Genomic DNA, 22,317 nt, shown 5'->3' with positions numbered 1-22,317 from the left:
TTTCTGAACCTTATGTTGTTTTGCGTACACGAAAGTTAATCTTGTTATATGTGGGAAGGTTTCCACGGCTAGTGTTAACAGCCAACACAAAAACGTATACTTCATCCTTGAAATATGGAATAACGGAGTGATTCTTTTCCTGGATGTAGAAGTGTACCTAGCAGCAAAGCAGACAATAAAATTTAAACAACAGTTGTACACGAACAGATATGTGTATGCAAAGATGCACCACCATTCGCCGCAAAAAGAGTGGCGTGTTCCGTAGTCATGTGAGTAGGAACTCGTCGTATAAGCCGTTGACAACTTCCAGCATGAGTTAAACGAACTCGGGACAACATTCTTCACGAATGGATATACTAATAAAACATACAACAAGATATGGGGTACAGCGAAGGTAAAGGAGATAAAGGAACAGAACAACAGCTTCCTGTAGCTTGCTTACATTGCGTAAGAAGTGTCAGCGACCGCGTAGGGGAGTTGCTGCGCCGTGGAGGAATTAAGCTAGTATTCCAGAACGATAGCAAGATCCGAGATCTTTGCACGTCCACGAAGGATTTCGTGCATACTGACCACGCTGCAGGTGTTTACGAACTCCGATGTGACTGCAGTGACTTTTATCTCGGCGAAACCGGGAGCTCGCGAAAAGGAAGATTAGGGTTTAACGTCCCATCGACATCGAGGTAATTAAGACGGATCTCAGGCTCGGATTATTTCAGGGTAGGGGAAGGAAATCGTCAGTGGCATCTCAAAGGAACCTTCTTGGAATATGCCGGAGCGATTGAGGGAAATCACGGAAAACCTAAAACTGAGTGCCCGGACGCTGCTTTTAACTGTCGTCCTCCCGAATGAAAGTTCAGGTTGCTAACCACTGCAACATCTCAAGCGATCGGGAGTTCGATCAGCACTCGCGTGTCGGAGTGTGAACATTACGCGCGGCTGGGATAATACAGAAATTAGTGGTAGCCGGACACCAGCTGGGCTGTGAATCTGCGAACTCGCCCGGAGTCCTTGATGCTTCAGCGGCTGTTTATAATATTAAACGCTCTAACAACGTGAACAGAAAGTTGCTGACTGCCTGACTGCCAGAGATCCAGCCTAACGAGCCGCACGTGTTCGCCCGTCAGCAGCTCCTGTAGATTCATAAAAACACCGACATTAAAAACCGGTCACAAGAGAACTGCCTGGGTACAACCTGCTGTATCGCTGTTGCCTGCTTGAGTAGCACAGGCTACAGCTTATCGTACAGCCACCTCTCCACAGGCACCTTGACTTTGAATTGTCAAGTGTTGTTCAATGAAGTGATGGTTGCTACGTGACTACCGAAATAGAACGTTTTATCCTTGAGCTTCGTCAGATTAGTAAAATGTGTATGGGCGAAACTTTATGTCAATTGAAGACACTTGTAGGAGAAACTGAAAATTTTATGTTCTGCATTGGACTGAGACAAGGGGGCACCATTCCACCTACTTTATTTAATCTCCTCTTTACTAAAACTAATCCACAAAGCATCCAAATCCAGGAGATAAACATTACTAGTATTGCCTACGCAAATAATGTACCATTAATAAGCATTCCCAAAACAGAATACTACAAGATTATTAAACAATCGCTGACAAAACAGGGTTCCGTATTAATGAAGAAAAGACAGAATACCTGGTCATAAATAAGAAAATCAGAAGTGACGTACCTTTGGCTGTTGATAGATTCACTTTTAAGACTGTTGACCGTTTGAAGTACTTGCGGAGTCTTTTTGTTAACAACAATACAACGGATATATAAACAGACACCAGTCTAGCATCAAAATTCTAAAGAAAAGATCACTTAGAATTAACTTCAAAATCCGATTGTATCAATCGACTGTTATACTGGTAACATTACACGGATGTGAAGCATTAATATTTAAAAAGAAAGATGAATAAATACTGTCAATATTCAAAAGAACAATTCCCACAAAATTTTTTAAACGTGTATGTAATGAAATTAATATGGACTACAGGATAATACAAAAATGAAGAATTAAGAGAGCTGTACGAACACCGTAACATCGTCGAAGTGCTAGAGAAGGAAGGTTGAAGGGCTGGCCTATAGCAAGATTAACGGAGAATAGATTACCTAGAATAACATTCTTTAGGACAATAAATGGAACGAGAGGAAGAGCCAGAAGTAGGTGGCGAGATAACATCAGGTACGACACAGCTACCGTGAACAACACCAAATGACGAACAGTGGACTCGAATGAAAGAAATGGAAGAGGCTCGTAGAACAAACATTGTTTGATAAATCCCTTGCTAAATACAAATAAAAAAATGAAAATAGGAACGATCATTCTCAGCAGCTTAATCGATCTGAAGAGGACAGTTTCAAAGACTGTTGAAAAGTCGGTTTTAGTAGCGGTTTTAGTTCAAAATTATACAGTCCAATGCTCGAACTGCTTTTATTCAAGTTACTCTTATTTTTCTCATTTATCGAGATTCTACTTCGCGGGGACTAATCATAATTTTCTTATTTTTTGACACAAATATTGTAGCTTTTTATATGGTATTTTTCAAATATCAACTGGACAATGTCCATATATCTGAATTTATTTTGCCAAATAAGAATGCTGACTGAAATTTGTTTAAGCAGTGATTCGGAAATGCAGTTCCATAAACATAAAAAAATCGTAAAGGTATGAAATTATGTGCAAAATTGGTTGGAAGTCGCTAAGTACTCTCGTAACGTAAGATTATACCTCTTAATGAATAGATTCTGAGAGCATCCTAAATTTTAAATAGTATAGAAGATTACGAGAAATATTAAAAATCAAAGCTTTGTTGCCCCTGGAAACGGTTTGCTACGCAACCTACAACTCGTACTGGGGGCCAGGATTGTAGCTTCGTAATATACAGGCTGATTTCTTCCATCGTGTACAAAAGCTAGGGGTTGGACGATGAGGGGGTACGGAACAAAAGAGGTCTAATGAACTTATGTCCAGAAACGCGTCGCTTCCACTCTAGAGATCATTTATTCAATCATATTTTGTTACAGAGACTGCCGTCTAATATGCGCTATACCATGCACCCACAGTTACACCATGCGTGGTTTCCTCCTAGAGGGTGGTATTGTTCCTCATACTTCATGCCGTAACGCCCTCTCCTGCCATAGTACTCGTAATTAGTGATGTTGTGCCCGATCCAATTCTCTTGATGATTCACTTTGTAGTGAATGTGATACAGCATTGTACACAATGGTTCCGCATTTGAATCGAGAGCTTGCCGACACGGTGTTTACTTACGGAAAGCCAAATGGCAAAGGGCGGTGGGCAGCAAGAATGTACCAGGAGACGTATCCCCGCCGACAATAACCACGGCTTTCAATGTTAGCAAACAGCGTTTCGTCGTTTGTCTGAGTCAGGGTCGCTTCAGGAAACAGGAAATGTTCGGACACCAGACATGGAGGAAAATGTGATTAACATTGTGGAAGGCGATAGCCGTGTCAGTACCAGGCACTTCGCCCGCCAGTACAGTGTAAGCCGAAGACCGTGTGGAACATTCCCCTTGACAGTTGTTACTTCCCTTATAACTTACACCGTGTGCACGGCTTACTAGCGACAGACTTTCCACATCGGGAGCAGTTTTGTCACTGAAACTTCCTGGCAGATTAAAACTGTGTGCCGGACCGAGACTCGAACTCGGGACCTTTGCCTTTCGCAGGCAAGTGCTCTACCATCTGAGCTACCCAAGCACGACTCACGTCCCGTCCTCACAGCTTCAATTCTGCCAGTACCTCGTCTCCTTTCCCTTCCTGAGAGACTTTTACCATTTTTCGCACAACACAGATATCGTGTCTAAGTCATTTTGTAAGTGGCTTTGATTTTCTGATGACTTTACTAGACAGTAAATGACGGAATCATCTGCGAACAATCTAAAATGTCTGCTCAGATTGTCTACTAAATAGTTTACGTAGATTAGGAGCAGCAGAGGGCCTTGAACACATTCTTGGGGAAAGCCTGATTTCATTTCTGTTTTACTCGATGACTTCCCGTCGATTACCATGTACTGTGATTTTTTTGGTAGGAAATCAGGAATCCAGTCGCAGAACTGAGACGATACCCCGTAGGCATGGAATTTGATTACACTTCTCTTGTGAGGAATGGTGCCAAAAGCCTTCTGGAAGTATAGAAATGTGGAATCAGTTTGAGATCCCCGTCCATAGCACTCATTTCTTCGTGTGAAAAAAGTGCTGGTTGTGTTTCATAAGAACGATATTTTCTGAATCCTTGCTGACCACGTGTCAATGGACCGTTACCTTCGAGGTGGTTCATAAGGCTCGAACACAGTATACGTTCCAAAATCCTACTGTAAATCGATGTTAGTGATATGAGTCTGTATTTCAACAGGTTACACCTATTTCTTTTCCTGAGTATTGATGCGACTCCTGCAATTTTCCAGTCTCTCGGGACTGGTCTTTCGTCGAGCGAGCGGTTGTATGTGATTGCAAAGTATGGAGGGATTGTATCACAATATTCTGAAAGGAACCTTATTGGTATGCTACCTGGACCAGAAGACATGCTTTTATTGCTTTAATCTGCTTACCTACACCGAGAATATCTACTTCTAAGTTACTCATGTTGACAGCTGTTCTTGATTCGAATTCTGGAATATTAACTTCGTCTTCTTTCGTGAAGGAATTTCGGACAACCGTGTTTATCTCCTTTTAGTCCTAATGATACGGGTCCCACACATTTGAGCAATATTCTACTATGGGTCGCACAATTGTTTTGTAAGCAGTCTCCAGTAATGAGCCGAAGTCTACCAGTTTCTTTACCTAAAATTGGGCCTATGTGATAATTCCTCTTCACATTATCACAAACGTACAGACAGAGGTTTTTGCACGAGTTGAAGGATTCCAATTATACATATCGTAATCATAGGACGCCCGCCCGGTTAACCGTGCGGTCTCACGCACCGCTTTCCGGGCGGTAAGGCGTGCCGGTCCCCGGCATGAAGCCGCCCGACGGATTAACGTGGAGATCCGGTGTGTCGGCCAATCTGAAGATGGTTCTTAAGGCGGTTTTCTGCCTCGGCGAATGCGGGCTGGTTCCCCTTCTTCTGCCTCAGTTACACTATGTCGGCGATTGCTGCTCAAACACTTTCTTCACTTACGCATACACCATAATTACTCTACCACGCAAACATTGGGGTTGCACTCGTCAGGTGTGAGACGTTCCCGGGGATCCATTGGGGGCCGAACCGCACAATAACCCTGTGTTCGGTGTGGTGCGGCGGTGGGGTGAGTGGACAGTAGTCTTGGCAAATGGCTCTGAGCACTACGGGCCTTAACATCTGATTTTGCTACGCTTCTTTCAATTTCGCTTTCTGTGTGATCCATCAGTTTCTAGACACTAACTTTGGTGCCTCTGAGAGCCACCAAATATATCGTATATTTTTGAGGTGTGTAGAAGATATTTTGATAATATTCTGCTACGGCAGTAGTTGAAGGCGTCTATTGCCCTCTTGACCTCTCTATTTATAGGCCTATTCTTCCTATTATGCAGTAGTCACTGTGAAACGTCCCCTTAGAAAAATTATTGAATTACTGTGCTGATAAATCTCTTACATTATTTGATTTTCAAACAGCTGAGCAAAACTGAACGTACCCAGACATTTCGCTCTTTACCTACTCTGATCAACACTAAACTGACACACAATATTTTTTAGCGCAACGCAGTCTGACTTTCAATAATCCCTACAAAAGAATGGCCCTGACTGACATTAACCTATACCTTTCACAAATCACTTACCTCACAAAAATCTTCGTTACTCGAACTACTGCAATACAGCGAGCGTCACTACTGCCAGCTAAATAAAAGATTCAAACTACTGAAGGCACTAACTACTGATAGGCATAGTTAGCAAATGAAAGATTTTGATAGAGAACAAACAATGTATTTACCTTAATTGTGTTCAAAAGTCATTATATATATATATATATATATATATATATATATATATATATATATATATATATATATATAGCAATTCATGACATCCATTCTTACAAATGTACTGTTTCTGATGGATGCACGTCCAGATCATCCGCTCTCAAAAATCCGCAATCTCACTTCCCCACATCCACCACTGCTGGCGGCTCACCTCCAACTGCGCAACGCTACGCGCTGTTAACAGCCAACTGCCCACTACAATGGCGAATATTCCAACAACAATGCCAACCAGCCACAGACTGCACACAGCACAGCCTGTGATTTTCATACAGAGCGCTACGTGGCGTTACCAATATAAAAACCTAAACAGCCTACTTACAACTGTTACTTTGGAGTTTATTCATTGCTACTGGATACTGTAGAGGTTTCTCTCATCGAGAACTGTCCTACAAGGTACGTACGCATCCAGCGCATGTCCAGCTATTCTCTTAAACGTGATCCATAGCCCATATTGATGCTCCTGCCCCAGAGGTAAATGTTTGGAGTTCTGTTTCATGATGCAACTGCCTTTTAATATAGCTTTCTGAACATGTAAATCTTCCTACTTGTTTTAGCTGCCTTTTGTACTGTAGTAATTCTTGTTGCTACATCTGCGTCATGGACGTGAATAACAGTTTCAATATGGGCATTTGAATATGAACATTGAAAACGGATCTCAGCGTTTTTGCTTTTTGTTTTCTACCTGCATTATCGATTCCAGTGGAAACCACTACTTTCTGGACGCTAACTTTTGGTGACTATGACGGCCTACGTTTTAGTAGTGACGCTTTAAGTCACGTGAGGGATGTCTGGATTTGTTGCAGGTCAGACCATGTTGCTGCAGCTGTTGGCCGCCCTGCTGCTGGCGTGTGCCACCTTGCTCCTGTACGCCTACTTCTCCTACACTTACTGGACTCGACGCGGCATCCCGCAACTTCCGAATGCACGGTTCCCCTTGGGCCACGTGTGGCGGGCCATAACGTTCCAGCGTTCCTTCGGCCAAGTCTGTTGCGACCTCTATTCGGGAGTGCCTACTTCGAAGCCTCTAGCCGGCGCCTACTTCTTCACGAAACCCGCCGCCGTCGTGAGGGATCCGGATCTTATCAAGAAAATGCTCGTCAAGGACTTCCAGCACTTCCACGACCGTGGCCTCTATATCAACGAGGACGTCGACCCACTGACTGGCCACCTGTTCCTGCTGCCGGGGGAGCGCTGGCGCCTGCTCAGGAACAAACTCTCCCCTACGTTCACCTCAGGAAACATGAAGATGATGTTTCCGGTAAGGCACTAACACATACTAGTGAACAGACATATTCTCAAAGTTTTCTGACTGATGATGACGATGTCTGGTTTGTGAGGCGCTTAACTGCGCGGACCAAAGTCCCAATATTTTAGACAGTCCAATTTTTACACAGTCCAATCTAACCACTGTTACGAATGATGATGATGATGATGATGATGATGACGATGATGATGAAATGATGAGGACAACATAAACATACAGTACCCGAGCAGAGAAAATCCTCATCCCGGCTGGGAATCGAATCTGGGACCCTGTGATCCAGAGGCAGCAACACTAGCCACTGGACCACCAGCTGCGGACCTTTCTGGCTGATGACTGCCTACTAGATGTATTGCAAATCGTATGTATTGTTTACGGGGTAGTGGGTCGTCCACGTGGTTCTAAGTACCGACTATGTACTACCAAGTATGTTACGACACTTACACATTTTCTTTCTCCCAATCATTTCGTGACTGATTCAACTTTTTTATTTCAACTGTCACCGGAATAGCAGTCACGTTTTGTTACTTTGTATCTTTTTTCTTTCTCTTGTGCACTCGTGTGTCGCTGGGGCGGAGTACGTATTTTTTATATTCGGTTCCTCTGATATGTTACGTAACAATGAACGTGAATTCGTTCTCGCCTTGCGCGTGCTACACAGCCAAATATACGGGGTGAACCACAACTTCAACAGCAAACTCTGAGAGATGGTACTATGGACCGACACGACAACACTGTGTTTGGTAAACACGGGCTCTAAAAGCGTACCTTAAGTGACGTGAGGCACATCTCTTCCACTGCGAGCTCTTTGCTTTCCGTATTTTGCAAGGACGTAGTATCGACCAAACCAAGAAAAAATATCCAGTAAATATGGGATCTAAACTGCATACTGCAAGAGCTTGTGAGCACTTGTTTATATCTGCTACTGTGAAACGTATCTGCTACTGAATGAAGTCCAGTAAACATGGGCTCTCAAATACGTAGCCATGAGCACTTGTTCATCTTTGCTACTGTGTAGCATATCTTCTACTGAATCTCCTATGGTATGCATTCTAGATCCCATGTTTACTGGACTCCTTTTCTTGTTTTGGTCGATATTACTTCCTCTGAAAAAATGGAAAGGAAAGAGCTTGCAGCAGAAGAGATTCACGGTACAACACGCTTTTCCGCCATATTCTGCAGTATTGCTGTGCGGTGTGGGATCCGCATCAGGTGGGACTGACGGATGACATCGAAAAAGTACAAAGAAGGGCAGCTCGTTTTGTATTATCGCGAAATAGGGGAGCTAGTGCCATAGATATGATACGTGAATTGGAGTGACAATAATTAAAACAAAGGCGTTTTTCGTTGCGACGGGATCTTCTCATGAAATTTCAATTACCAGTTTTCTCCTCCGATTGCGAAAACATTCTGTTGACACCCACCTACATATGGAGAAATGACCATCACGATAAAATAAGACAAATCAGGGCTCGTAAAGAAAAATTTAAGTGCTCGTTTTTCCCGCGTGCCGTTCGAAAGTGGAACGGTAGAGAGACAGCTTGAAGGTGGTTCACTGAACCCTCTGCCAGGCACTTTATTGTGAATAGCAGAGTAATCACGTAGATATAGATGTAGATGTAGATGAAAGCTCTTAAGGTATGGATTTTAGAGCTAATTTTTGCTACACATTTCCTTCTAGTTTTGGCTCATTCTACACAACCTCTGGAAATTTTTCGGTGGAGTTCTGATTTACTTATAGATAATTTCCGAAGCTGGTGTATTCTTATTTGTACCTTGAAAAAGCGACGGTATTGTGTGAATGAATGGTCTCGTGGCAATATGGTTGAATAAAATCTTCGCCGGCCGGATGACCGAGTGGTTTTAGGCGCTACAGTCTGGAACCGCGCAACCGCTACGGTCGCAGGTTCGAATCCTGCCTCGGGCATGGATGTGTGTGATGTCCTTAGGTTAGTTAGGTTTAAGTAGTTCTAAGTTCTAGGGGACTGATGACCTCAGAAGTTAAGTCCCATAGTGCTCAGAGCCATTTGAACCATTTGAATAAAATCTTCTCAGACTCCCAGCCAAGTAAAGTGCCTTATACGGTGAAGAAATAAGCGCTGGTGACATCATAGCCAATAGAACGAGGGTCGCAGCCACACGACATCTCATTGCAGTTGACGGTGGCCCAAGAGCACTCGGCCTAAAGCTCATGGATGTGTAACCAATTGACGCGGCTGGGAGTCCGAATGGATTTTATTGAGCAAGATTCATTGGATTCATTAACAGTAATAACAACAGCAATAAAAAATAACATTTCCTTTTTGTGTTCCGTCCTCCGTAGCTGTTAGATGTTGTACAAATGACAAAATTACACTTGTTTCTTATATAGGCGGTGCCGACAGCAGCACCGTATTCTGCCTATTTACATATCTCTGTGTTTGAATACGCATGCCTATACCAGTTTATTTGGAGCTTCAATGTATGTTTTGTTTTTGGTATTTCCATATTTTTGTCCCCAACTGCAAGGAACATTGTTATTCTAGTGTGTTGTGGTGCTGCAAGGAGTTTTATTTTTAAGCGCGAGAGAGGAGACTTCTGCAGTTGGCGGCTGTGCTTGCGCAGACTATGGAGAAATGCGGGCGTGAGTTGGTGGAAGTGCTGGGCAGCGCCGGGGAGGTGGAGTTCCGCGACGTGCTGGCTCGCTACTCCACCGACGTCATCGCCAGCTGCGCCTTCGGAGTGGAGGCGCACTGCCTGCAGCACCCCGATGGCGAGTTCCGCTACTGGGGGAAGCGCCTGCTCAACCCCACCACCGGCGAAATGCTCACCAAAACGTTTTGCGACATGTTCCCCACCATCGCCAACATCTTTCGGGTAAGTGGCCGACGTCATCTACATCTCTACTCCGGAAGCTGCATTACAGTGCTTGGCGGAGTCACCCTCCGAGCCGCCTCCTCCCTTTTCCTGTTTCAGAGTCGGAAATTCCATGCGGCTTTTCGCAGATGATGCTGTAGTATACAGAGAAGATGCAGCATTAGAAAATTGCAGCGAAATGCAGGAAGATCTGCAGCGGATAGGCACTTGGTGCAGGGAGTGGCAACTGGCCCCTAACATAGACAAACGTAATGTATTGCGAATACATAGAAAGAAGGATCCTTTATTGTATGATTATATGATAGCGGAACTAACACTGGTAGCAGTTACTTCTGTAAAATATCTGGGAGTATGCGTACAGTACGATTTGAAGTGGAATGAGCATATAAAATTAATTGTTGGTAAGGCGGGTGCCAGGTTGAGATTCATTGGGAGAGTCCTTAGAAAATGTAGTCCATCAACAAAGGAGGTGGTTTACAAAACACTCGTTTGACCTATACTTAAGTATTGCTCAGCAGTATGGGATCCGTACCAGGTCGGGTTGACTGAGGAGATAGAGAAGATCCAAAGAAAGCGGCACGTTTCGTCACAGGGTTCTTTGGTAAGCGTGATAGCGTTACGGAGATGTTTAGCAAACTAAAGGGGCAGACTATGCAAGAGAGGCGCTCTGCATCGCGGTGTAGCTTGCTGACCAGGTTTCGAGAGGGTGCGTTTCTGGATGAGGTATCGAATATATTGCTTCCCCCTACTTATACCTCCCGAGGAGATCACGAATGTAGAATTAGAGAGATTCGAGCGCGCACGGAGGCTTTCCGGCAGTCGTTCTTCCCGCGAACCATAAGCGACTGGAACAGGAAAGGGAGGTAATGACAGTGGCACGTAAAGTGCCCTCCGCCACACACCGTTGGGTGGCTTGCAGAGTATAAATGTAGATGTAGATACTGCGCTTGAAGAACGATTTCTGGCAATTCCTCATGTCAGTCTCACTCTCTGTAGCTTTACCTTCATAAGTTTTAACGAACATACAGCGTGAACATTAATAAACCCGATAAACTGCAGGTACTGGTTCCTGACTGGAAATGGAGGAAAAAAGGTCCTATGAACATGAGTCCGGAAATGCAGCGTTGCCACGTTAGATGGTACTGACGAATGACAGTTCCTGTGACCCCGTTTCGTGTGTTCCTTCTGTGTTTCAGGCTGTGTGATTGACATAGCGTACTGTTAGCAGCAGAATGGTTCGGTATTCATGCCAGTTCAAGCCGAGATGCGGTTTGTGTGCGGCCTAGCAGATGGAAACGGTCGAGAGCCAGCACGGCTGTTTCAAAACAAGTACCCTCACGGACACCAACCACATCACACAACATTTCATGTCTTTTTTGAAAATTTGTGTGATGATGCGTCCTTTTAGACAGACGAACGTGCAGGGAGGCGGCGGACTGCGCGTACACCGGATTTGAAGACCGGGTCCTACAGGATATTGAGACGAACCCTAGTACAAGCTCCAGGAAAGTGCCCCGCCAACATGGTGTAAGCCAAAGTATGATTATGTGTATCCTGCATGGCAGCCGCTACTGTCTCTATTACCTACAATCCCATGGTGGCCACTTTGAACATCTGTTGTGTCGTGGGTGCGATGCAGCTCTTTACTGTTTTCCAGGCCCATTTGTTGTCGTTATACGCAAGCTATTTCCGGACACAGGTTCATAGGCCCTTTTTTCCTCCATTTCCAGTCAGGAAACCGTACCTGTAGTTTGTCGGTTTTATTAATGCTGATCCTGTATACAGGTAGTTTCAGATAAGGTGTTTACTTCTGTAGCTTAAAAAATAGTAAGTGAAAGCAATATTTATTTAGGCAGGTAATCTTACACTGTACTCTTTCTGCGGAGCTATGTACATAGTTAATTCCTCATCTGTATCTGCTGATCTTGCATTAGCGGTGTTTGCAGATAAAATTACTGGATGTAAAGTCCGCCTGCTGTACAAAACTCTGTTTTTTCATGTAGACCCAGCGTCCTTGTGCCGTCGTCAGTGGGTTTTCTTTATTCCAATCCGTAAAACGTGAACATGTTACAAATGATAATTAATCTGCGAAAATTAGGTCTAAATATATTTTGTTTGTCGTTGTCATTACCTCAGTCTTACATTACAGGGCTATGAAGGACCCCCTGTACATTATGGAGAGCTGGTAGCTTATCATCTGCAACTAAAGGATGTTGATGTAAATTCGGTTGGTGAGTTACCACAGAAATTTATATCTACATGTAATTTTGTTGCACGACGATATTTCGCCACCATATTTGTCATTACTTACGTTTAACTAAACTCCGTCCGAAAAAGCCAGGAAGACCCAAAGGCAGCGACTGGCTACCGTGACACTCTCTGTCTTAGTCCGTCACTGGATGCGGATGTGGAGGGTCATGTGGTTAGCACACCTCTCGCCCCCCCCCCCCTCCCCCGTATGTCAGTTTACGAGACCGGAGCCGCTACTTCTCAATCAAGTACTCCTTAGTTTGCCACGGGTGAGTTCACGCCGCTTGCCAACAGCGCTCGGCAGACCCATCCATGTGCTAGCCCAGACCGACAGCGCTTAACTTCGGTGATCTGACGGGGACAGGTGTTACCACTGCGGCAAGGCCGTTGACAATCCTAGCATTTACGTTTCGTTAACACCTTGCATTAGCATTCGTATGAGTTAGTGTGTGCTTCTCAACAACTAATGGGAATTCAGATATTTTGTCAGGTTCAGTATGAGGAAAACCTACCTGAATATGGAGCAAGTCACTCTATACACAGTTAACAGAATATTTAAAAAAAAATACGGAAACAAGAGACTTGAGATAACTCAAACGCTTAAGTAACATACGTCGAAAGGCTCTAAACTACGACGGGGAAGTCCTGTACAAAAAGGAAAACAAGTCTTACACAGCATTTATCTACCCAGTTAACCGGTTTTTGGTTTACAAGGCCGACGTGAGACAATATTATCGTGCTCAAAGGCGATAGCGTGTGTGTGAACTACTCTGGAAACCCATTTTGCTGTCTAAGATTGTGCACCAGACTGCTTTCGCACAGTCCCCCAGTGGATACTCGCTTTGAACGGCGATAATTTTGTCTGAGGACGTGAGCATTAGACGGAAACCGGTTGATAGTAAAAGTACCGCAGAAACTTCAATGCTTACATTTTCTAGTCGTAATTAAGAAACTGTTCTTCGTATTAGCTATTAAATAACCTGTTAACGTAACACTCTTGACGTGTAGGTCTGCTTTCTGGGCGTAAAGCCGTTGGCACACGGACTCTGCTTTCGAAAGTCAACGTTGAGCGTGGCTATTTCAGCGTGCTACTGAACGCTCAGAAACGATGCGGCTTTTGCACACGGTACCGTGTACCTCGACGTGGTATACACGGTTGCAACGTGCTCCAGCTGGCACGCAAATCATTCTGTTTACGAAATTCCTACATTGGCGTAAAATTCCTACATTGCTCGAAAATGCACATTTCGTCTCTTGTTCATATGCTAGTCATGGTTTCTTTTTTCTTTTTTGTCTTTCGTTTTTTTTTTTTTTTTTTTTTTTTTTTTTAAGAAAAGCTTCTATGCGACCAAACTGGTGAGGTCATCGGTCTCTAGACTTACACACTACTTAATCTAACTTAAACTGACTTACGCTAAGGACAACACACACACCCATGCCCGAGGTAGGACTCGAACCTCCGACGGGGGGAACCGCGCGGACCAAGGCAAGGCGCCTTAGACCGCGCGGCGTCATGTTGTTCTATACATAAATAAACACTTCAATATTTATGACGTATTATAAGGCAGAAAGGCAAGTACCACGTCCAGTCAATAAGGACATCGGCTCATATAAGTTCCATTACAAATGATGGTGATGATGATGTTTGGTTTGTGGAGCGATTAACTGCACGGTTATCAGCGCCCGTACAAAATCCCAACTTTTTCACACTCCAATTTTTTTTACGCAGTCCAATCTAGTCACGAATGGTGCTGATGATGATGAAATGACGAGGACAACACAAACACCCAGTCCCCGGGCAGAGAATTCCCAACCCGGCCGGGAATCGAACCCGGGACAAATTTACAATAGTTATCCACATAACATAAGAATTACTTCATCGCCCACACTTTTTAGTAAAACCCTAACACCATTCTTACTTGATCAATGCTATTATTCATAGCAGAATCTTTACAACAAGTGAAATACAAAACTTAAAATACGAATGTGCGAAATGTCTTACTACATTTGGTGCAAGCTGTCTTGTAAATTAAGCTAGTGGAACAAACTCACTCCTGAGAAACATCGAATGTTATAGAATATACTTTCATGAAACTGATAAGAAAGTGTCAGCGCCTTTTCGAAAACGCGATGGTTAACAACAAAATGTTGGTATTCAATGCAAAGTAAAAACACATTAGCTGACACCTTATAATTCTACAGCTCTACTTATCACTCATTGATTTGCGACCATACTTCGCATCATACCAAGCTTTAATCGTAGATACGTTATAAACTGACATTTAATTATTACAAATTGTACCAAGAAAAACGCGTTTTTTTAGGATGCTCGATGTGTTGTGGCCTTAAAAAGACAAAGTTTCATAAGACGGAACTAACACTAATTTTTTAACTGTCAATACGATGTCTGCCGTCATTTTATTAAAACCAGTCTTGCAGTTATCGACGGATGCTTAGAAACGGCATGAACACGTATGGGCTTCAACTGAAAACTAATATCACGTCTCGCGGCTCTGCACTGGAGAGAGATGGCATGTCAGTGACATAGGTGGCGTTCTTCAATCTCTTTGGTCGACGTTCAAATACACGTCCAGAATATCTGACGTGTTGGATGTTGCTCTGCACGTTCGGAACGACTCTCTAATGTGTGCTTTCCACGCTATGACGTCAGAAACTCGGCACGCTCAACGTTCGAATGCACGGTTCGTGTGCCGAGGGCATAAAGACGTATCTTAGTTAGCCTCTGTTCGCAACAGTCGACATGGGAGTTGCCTGAAAATACGATTAGAAACAGTATTAATCCAGATTACAAACAGGTTGCTAGAAATTTGGACTCTTCGACGAAGAACCTGATTAGTTAAATATACAGGCGTTTATTATTTTCCTTAAATATCTACGTATATTAAAATAACATAATATTAGAACAATATCTCTTACTTCAGCACGTTTAATACATTACTGTAAGAATAGATATCTGTCTTTGTGCGCCTACACATAAACATTTTACAACTGCTGCTGAAATAGGAAGGTTATCAGTCCTCGCGGGGAGAATCGAGTTCCAACATCGTTACCACTTGACAAAACGTCTTACCACTGTCCATCAAGCCTCCAAGGGAAATGAATGCCACTGGGTCTTGGCTAGAAATGGGTTTTGCCATGTCTCAATGAGGAGTGTGTACTTGTAAGCCTCGACGAGAAGTGACAACAGCTAGCAGGAAGCACGTCCAGCTACGTAAGCACCATCCAGTGACAGGACGGTAAATCCTCACGTTGCTTACTTCTGATAAGACCTTATTAAATTCCTTTTTTATTATCAGTTAGTCTTGTCTCTCTCTAAAGGTTCTATCTGTCTCTTGTAACCTCTACTTCATCATATAAAATACTAGTCACCGCATTAAAAGAGGAATCACATTGCTTTCGAGAGCCATATAAGATGCAGAACTGGTGTAAAGCAGTCATGTGAACCTCCACTGATGAAGCAGTGAACGCTGATGAAATCGATGTTGAGCGCCCCACAAACCAACCAACCGAAGCAGTGAAGTAGCGTGCATTCGCCAGTCTGTGGTATGGAATCAGTGCACTAAGATGGGTCGATGTGGACGCGGGACAGAAAAGCAGGAAGACGCTATCGTGAACGTGCCCCTGACCTCATCGTGAATAAAGCTGCCCGATTTGATGGCCTATAAACGCGGACTGGCCATCGAGTCTACTGCACACCAGTTGTAGCCATATACTACGACGTAAGAACAGTGGTGGCAGTGATATCCTAACGGCCACGCCTGGTCTTTTATAATCGGTTTCAAATCCGACAGAAGTTTCTGCTTTCAGTGAATGTAGGTCCATCTCAAGCAGTTTCCGAACGAACGTTGCGAAGGCAATTGCCCGCAGTGGACAGTTTGAGCTGGGTGCCTCGCAAATGACCATTGCTCACAGTACGAGCCCTCAGGGGACCGAACAACTCAGAATCAGGTCAGTAGCTGACTATACGCGTGTATTGTGATGTGGCGGTTTCTGTTCTGCCTCTTTTCAACTGAGGCAAGACGTTGAGTGAACCGACGTCCGAATGTGTCTTTTAACCCGCAATTTAGTTCAGGCCAGGGAATATATTTTGCTGTTTTAGGGGTGTTCTTCGTATCACGACTTTGGCACATTCAGTCAGGAACATGAACCAGGATGCGTGTTTCACCATGATCTGTGAACCAGTAAGGCCTCTTTTCTCCAACTCCGTCATGGGTGTGTTGTGGACAGTAGAGTGCTACAACGCTCTTTGAAATTTATTTGAAACGAAATACATTATGATTCTGCGTATCAACATTCAGACAGTTCGTTGGTAGGTTTATGGAGGTAGGTGGCGTTAGATGTCAACGCAGAGGCCATCCAATTCGCGTAAATAATGGGCCACTGACTTGCTTGAGCGTGGTGGCGCCCGATAGCGACCCACATGGAGTCTATGGGATTTACAACAGACGAATTTGGTCGCCGAGTCATCAATGTGAGTTCACTATAATTCACTTTCAATCACTATAGCACAGTCATGTCTCCGAGACACAGAAAATTATTATGCTGAAAGATGACATCGCCGTCGGGTAAGACATCACGCATGAAGGGATGAAGGTGGTTCGCGGCTGTCAACGTGTCTTCAATTACTACCACAGGTCCCATCCAAACGGAAGAGAACGTCTCCCATAGCATAATACTGCTCCCACCAGCCTACGCCGGTCTCGCACTGCACGTTTCGAACTACCGTTCACCTCGATGACGGCGTTTGTGGAGACGATCAGACAGATCTAGTGTAACAAAAATATGTTTCATCCGAAGAGCCGACACGTTTTCGTTGATCCACGGTCGAATCCCGATGGTCCCGTGTCCACTGCAATCGTAATTGACAATGTCGTTGGGTCGATACGTGAACACTTCGAGGTGGTCTTCTGCGAAGGTCCATGTTCAACAATGTACAATGTACGATGAACGGTGTGCTCCGAAGCACTTGTGCGTGTTACAGCATTGTGCTCTTTCGACAGACATGCCACATATGACCATCTATCCTACTTTAAACAGCAGACAAGCCTCCGAATCCCACGTTCTGTGAAAAGCCTTGGACGTCCAACCACCAGCGCCTAGTGGTAGTTTCAATGTCCTCCTACCTCTTTCCGTAGATGCTCACGACAGTAGCACGTGATATTCGACCAGCTTCGCCGTTTTAGAGATGCTCGTTCACAGCCTCTGCGTAACTATAACTTGCCCTTTGCCGAAGTCGCTTATCTCAATGAATTTTCCCATTTGCAGCCCATATCTTCGATAGGGTGACCCCCGTCCGTGTCTGATCCGCTTACATGCTTTTATTACCTCGTCACATGCCCGCAGCACCAACAGGCGGCATCCAATGTCGCAGTGGGCAGTGGTCATATTGTTTCAGCTGATCAGCGTATGTTGGACAGGTTACAGCTCGCCTGCTGAAGGGAGGGACCGAGCCGCTCGAGTCCGGCCCACAAGACTCGGCTCACTCACCTGCTCGCACCATGTTTGATGTTCGAACTCAAGATATGTGAATAACTGAGTACGACTGGTCTTCGCTGACACGTCGCCTCGCCTCGCCGCACTGCACGAACGCAACGGCTCTCTCTCTCCCTGCCTCCCTACCTTTCTCTCTCTCCCTCTCTCCCTCTCTCCCTCCCTCTCTCTCTCTCTCTCTCTCTCTTTCATTCTTTCTTTTTTCTTTTCTTTCTTCGTTTCTTTCTTTGTCTTTCTTTTTTGGTGCAAAAGTAATGTTTCCAAGAATGCTTACGTGACGCAGTTAACTTCATACAGTACATGGAAAATAATCTGATATTCAGCACAAGCACAGAAAAGACTCATTCCAAAGACAAAATTTCTTCCGCTTGTCAGTAACAGGAAACTACATCCACTTTAAATAAACATTATCCCTGATATCAAGGAGACGACTATTTTTATTAAGAAAGGACACGAAGAACATTATAGATTCACAGCTGTGACTTTTCACACTTTTCAGTTCAAGAAAGTTTATAGTTACTGTTGATGAGTAGTAGATGAGTGACGCAGTAGTTGCGCCGATTAAATAACATACCAGATTTTCTAAAATCTATAGAACTGTTCACTAGATGCACTTGCTGCAGGGATACATATACACTACTAGCCATTAAAATTGCTACACCAAGAAGAAATGCACATGATAAATGGGTATTCATTGGACATATATGTTATACTAGGACTGACATTTTCAAGCAGTTTGGGTGCATAGATCCTGAGAAATCAGTACCCAGAACAACCACCTCTGGCCGTAATAACGGCCTTGATACTCCTGGGCATTGAGTCAAACAGAGCTTGGATGGCATGTACAGGTACAGCTGCCTATGCAGCTTCAACACGACACCACAGTTCATCAAGAGTAGTGACTGGCGTATTGTGACGAGCCAGTTGCACGGCCACCATTGACCAGACGTTTTCAATTGGTGAGAGATCTGGAGCACGTGCTGGCCAGGGCAGCGGTCGAACATTTTCCGTAGCCAGAAAGGCCCGTACAGGACCTAAAACATGCGGTCGTGCATTATCCTGCTGAAATATAGGGTTTCGCAGGGATCGAATGAAGGGTAGAGCCACGGGTCGTAGCACATCTCAAATGTAGCGTCCGCTGTTCAAAGTGCCGTCAATGAGAACAAGAGATGACCGAGACGTGTAACCAATGGCACCCCATACCATCAAGCTGGGTGATACGCCAGTATGGCGATGACGAATACACGTGTAGCGACGCTGCCGCGCGCTAATTCAAGCTCGCCAGTGTGTGTGTGTGTGTGCTGTGCGCGTGTGTCAGTACAGTGATGAGGGATTATAATCACGCTTTACATGGTGCCACAGTGTTCACAGTCCTGGACTGCGCTAAAGCGTATACACAGATTCCGGTGGCCAATGACGACATTCCAAAGACTGCAATAATAACGCCTTTCGGTTTATTTGAAAGTAAATTTATGACTTTCGGTTTACGCAATGCCGCTCAGACCTGGCAGAGGTTTATAGACTCGGTTCTCCAGGGGCTGCCGTTCTGTTTCGCCTACCTGGACGATGTGTTAGTGTTCTCTGCTGACCACGATCAACACCGACAACATCTGCGAGAGATTTTCGAGCGATTGGAGCGTTACGGTGTCGTCTTGAACGTGGACAAGTGTGTTTTTGGGCAGTCAGAGGTGACATTTCTTGGCCATAAGATTTCTGCTGAAGGCTCTCTTCCTCTGTCCGAGAAGGTGGACGCTATCTTGCAGCTACCCCGACCAACTACAATCAAAGAATTACGTCGTTTTTTGGGGATGCTCAATTTTTATCGACGACACCTTCCTCACGCTGCGGAGCTGCAGGAACCTTTGACGGCGGCATTATCAGGCCCTAAAGTAAATAGCAAGTCTCTGATACAGTGGACAGAGGACATGTGTTCTGCGTTCGAGGCAACAAAGAGGAGTATGGCCGACGCGGCGCTTCTCGCACACCCACGGCTCGACGCGCCATTAGCAATTGTCGTAGATGCGAGCCAGACGGCGATCGGTGCCGCGTTACAACAATGGTCCGACAACGCATGGCAGCCACTGGCGTATTATTCCCACAAGCTTTCGCCTGCACAGAGAAAATGGAGCACATACGACCGTGAACTCCTGGCAGTATACCAAGCAGTGAAATATTTTCGCCCTCAAGTGGAAGCGCGAACTTTCACGGTATATACAGACCACAAACCACTCACTTTCGCCTTCCGTCGGAATAGTGTCAACTGCTCTCCCCGTCAATTTCATCACCTTGAGTTCGTGGCCCAGTTTACTACCGACATTAGACATATTTCTGGGGATCGACAACATTGTTGCGGATTGCCTTTCACGGATCAGCAGTGTTTCCAGTAACATAGACTTTCCTGCACTGGCACAGGCACAGAGAGACGACGAAGAACTCCTTGCCTATGTTAAAGACACGGCTTCAGCATTGCAACTGAAACTTGTTGATGTTCCGGGGGAGGACACACAGCTATACTGCGACGTTTCTCGCGGCCGACCTCGTCCCTTTCTGACGCCGGCTTTTAGAAGACAAGCTTTTGATATAGTGCATGGATTGTGCCATCCCGGGGTACGCCCGACATTCCGCCTAGTATCGCAACGTTTCGTGTGGCCAGGCATGCAAAAAGACTGCCGCGAGTGGGTCCAATCTTGTCTTTAGTGCCAACGCTGCAAGATTAACCGCCATGTACACGCACCGATCGGCGATTTTCCGGATACCACCGCCCGCTTTGCCCACGTTCATTTGGATGTAGTCGGACCACTTCCACCTTCGAACGGGCAAAGATATCTGTTTACAATGATCGACCGTTTTACGCGTTGGCCGGAGGCAGTGCCGGTGGATAATATCACAGCAGACACATTAGCTTCCGCTTTTGCAATGACGTGGTTGGCAAGATTTGGATGCCCACTACATATTACCACTGACCGCGGACGGCAATTTGAATCAGACCTGTTCTCACAGCTGGCCAAGTTTTGTGGTTACACCCACCATAAGACCACAAGTTATCACCCAGCAAGCGACGGCATGATCGAACGCTGGCACCGTTGTTTGAAGGCCGCGCTGATGTGCCACGAAGAAACCTGGACAACCGCACTACCAGTGGTCTTGTTAGGCTTACGGACGACTTTCAAACCAGACCTGGGGTCGTCAGCGGCAAAACTGGTTTACGGAGAAACACTGCGCCTTCCTGGTGACTTTGTAGACGCTGATGCCACGGAGACAGTTGCTACTGGCCAGCCGGATTTCTTGCGACGATTGAGGGACCATGTATCAAAGATTCGCCCTCCGAAAGCCACACGTCATGGCAAGCTGCCCACTTTCGTGCACCAGGACCTGGAACAATGTCGTCACGTCATGCTCCGCACTGAGGGCGTTAAACCGCCTCTACAAGCTCCTTATTCTGGTCCATATGAAGTGCTACGGCGCAGTGCCCACACCATGGATATCCTAGTGAACGGCAAAACGACGACTGTCGCGTTGAATCGGGTTAAACCTGCATATGTTTTTCCTGACACCCCACTAGCGGCACCTCGTCGTAGGCGTCCACCTACCGCTGTTCCAGACACTGACGCCACATCTCCGGCGCCGGCTCTTCAACATTCGCCGCCCAACGCAGCACAACATCCGCCTCCTGACGTTGTTCCTCCTCCTCCGACGAGGACGACCCGTTCTGGACGTCGGGTGCACTTTCCGGCGCGGTATCTCGACGCCGACGCTCCGCTTCCGCCCGGGGGGCTGATGTAGCGACGCTGCCGCGCGCTAATTCAAGCTCGCCAGTGTGTGTGTGTGTGCTGTGCGCGTGTGTCAGTACAGTGATGTAGCGACGCTGTGTAGTTCCGCGCCCAGCCTCTAGAGGCGCTGTGTTTTATAACTTTTATATACGTTCTGTTTCTTATGATTATTATTCCTTGTTTTTTAGAGTTAGATAGTAGTTCCTTGTCTCCTGACTTGTGTGGACGGATACTATTTTCTCTCCTAACTACAGAAGTTCCCGAGGATTGAGGATCCTCTGTATAGATCGGAAGCAGAATTTTATAGCCCCGAACTGTCCACGCATGCCGGGCGTCGTCAGATACGCGCCGCAATAAAGTTATTATTACTCAACTGAAGGTCTTCATTCTTCCGAATCACGTCAAGCAAAAGTCGGACAGCCACCAGTTTAGCTGTACCCGACACACGCTTCCAATGTGCGTTCACCGCGATGTCGCCAAATACGGATGCGACCACCATGATGCTGTAAACAGAACCTAGACTCATCCGAAAAAATGGCGTTTTGCCATTCGTGCACCCAGGTTCGTCGTTGAGTACACCATCGCAGGCGCTCCTGTCTGTGATGCAGCGTCAAGGGTAACGGCAGCCATGGTCTCCGAGCTGATATTCCACGCTGCTGCAAACGTCGTCGAACTGTTCGTGCAGA

The 22,317-nt window shown here is 45.4% G+C and overlaps 1 protein-coding gene across 1 annotated transcript in view; it reads left to right on the top strand.

Moving 5' to 3' along the window:
- Positions 1-22,317, top strand: part of LOC126262420 (probable cytochrome P450 6a14) — a 102,270-nt gene that overhangs the window by 15,773 nt on the left and 64,180 nt on the right. Inside the window, exons 2-3 of the mRNA XM_049959053.1 lie at positions 6,787-7,241; positions 9,849-10,100. Coding sequence (XP_049815010.1) covers positions 6,795-7,241; positions 9,849-10,100 — 699 coding nt within the window. The 5' untranslated portion in view covers positions 6,787-6,794. The remainder of the gene's footprint in view (positions 1-6,786; positions 7,242-9,848; positions 10,101-22,317) is intronic.

The sequence above is a fragment of the Schistocerca nitens genome, chromosome 6, assembly GCF_023898315.1.
Source record: "Schistocerca nitens isolate TAMUIC-IGC-003100 chromosome 6, iqSchNite1.1, whole genome shotgun sequence".
NCBI classification, from domain to species: domain Eukaryota; kingdom Metazoa; phylum Arthropoda; class Insecta; order Orthoptera; family Acrididae; genus Schistocerca; species Schistocerca nitens.
The sequence above is the reverse complement of the archived record's forward strand: the minus strand, read 5'-3'. Positions and strand labels throughout refer to the sequence as shown.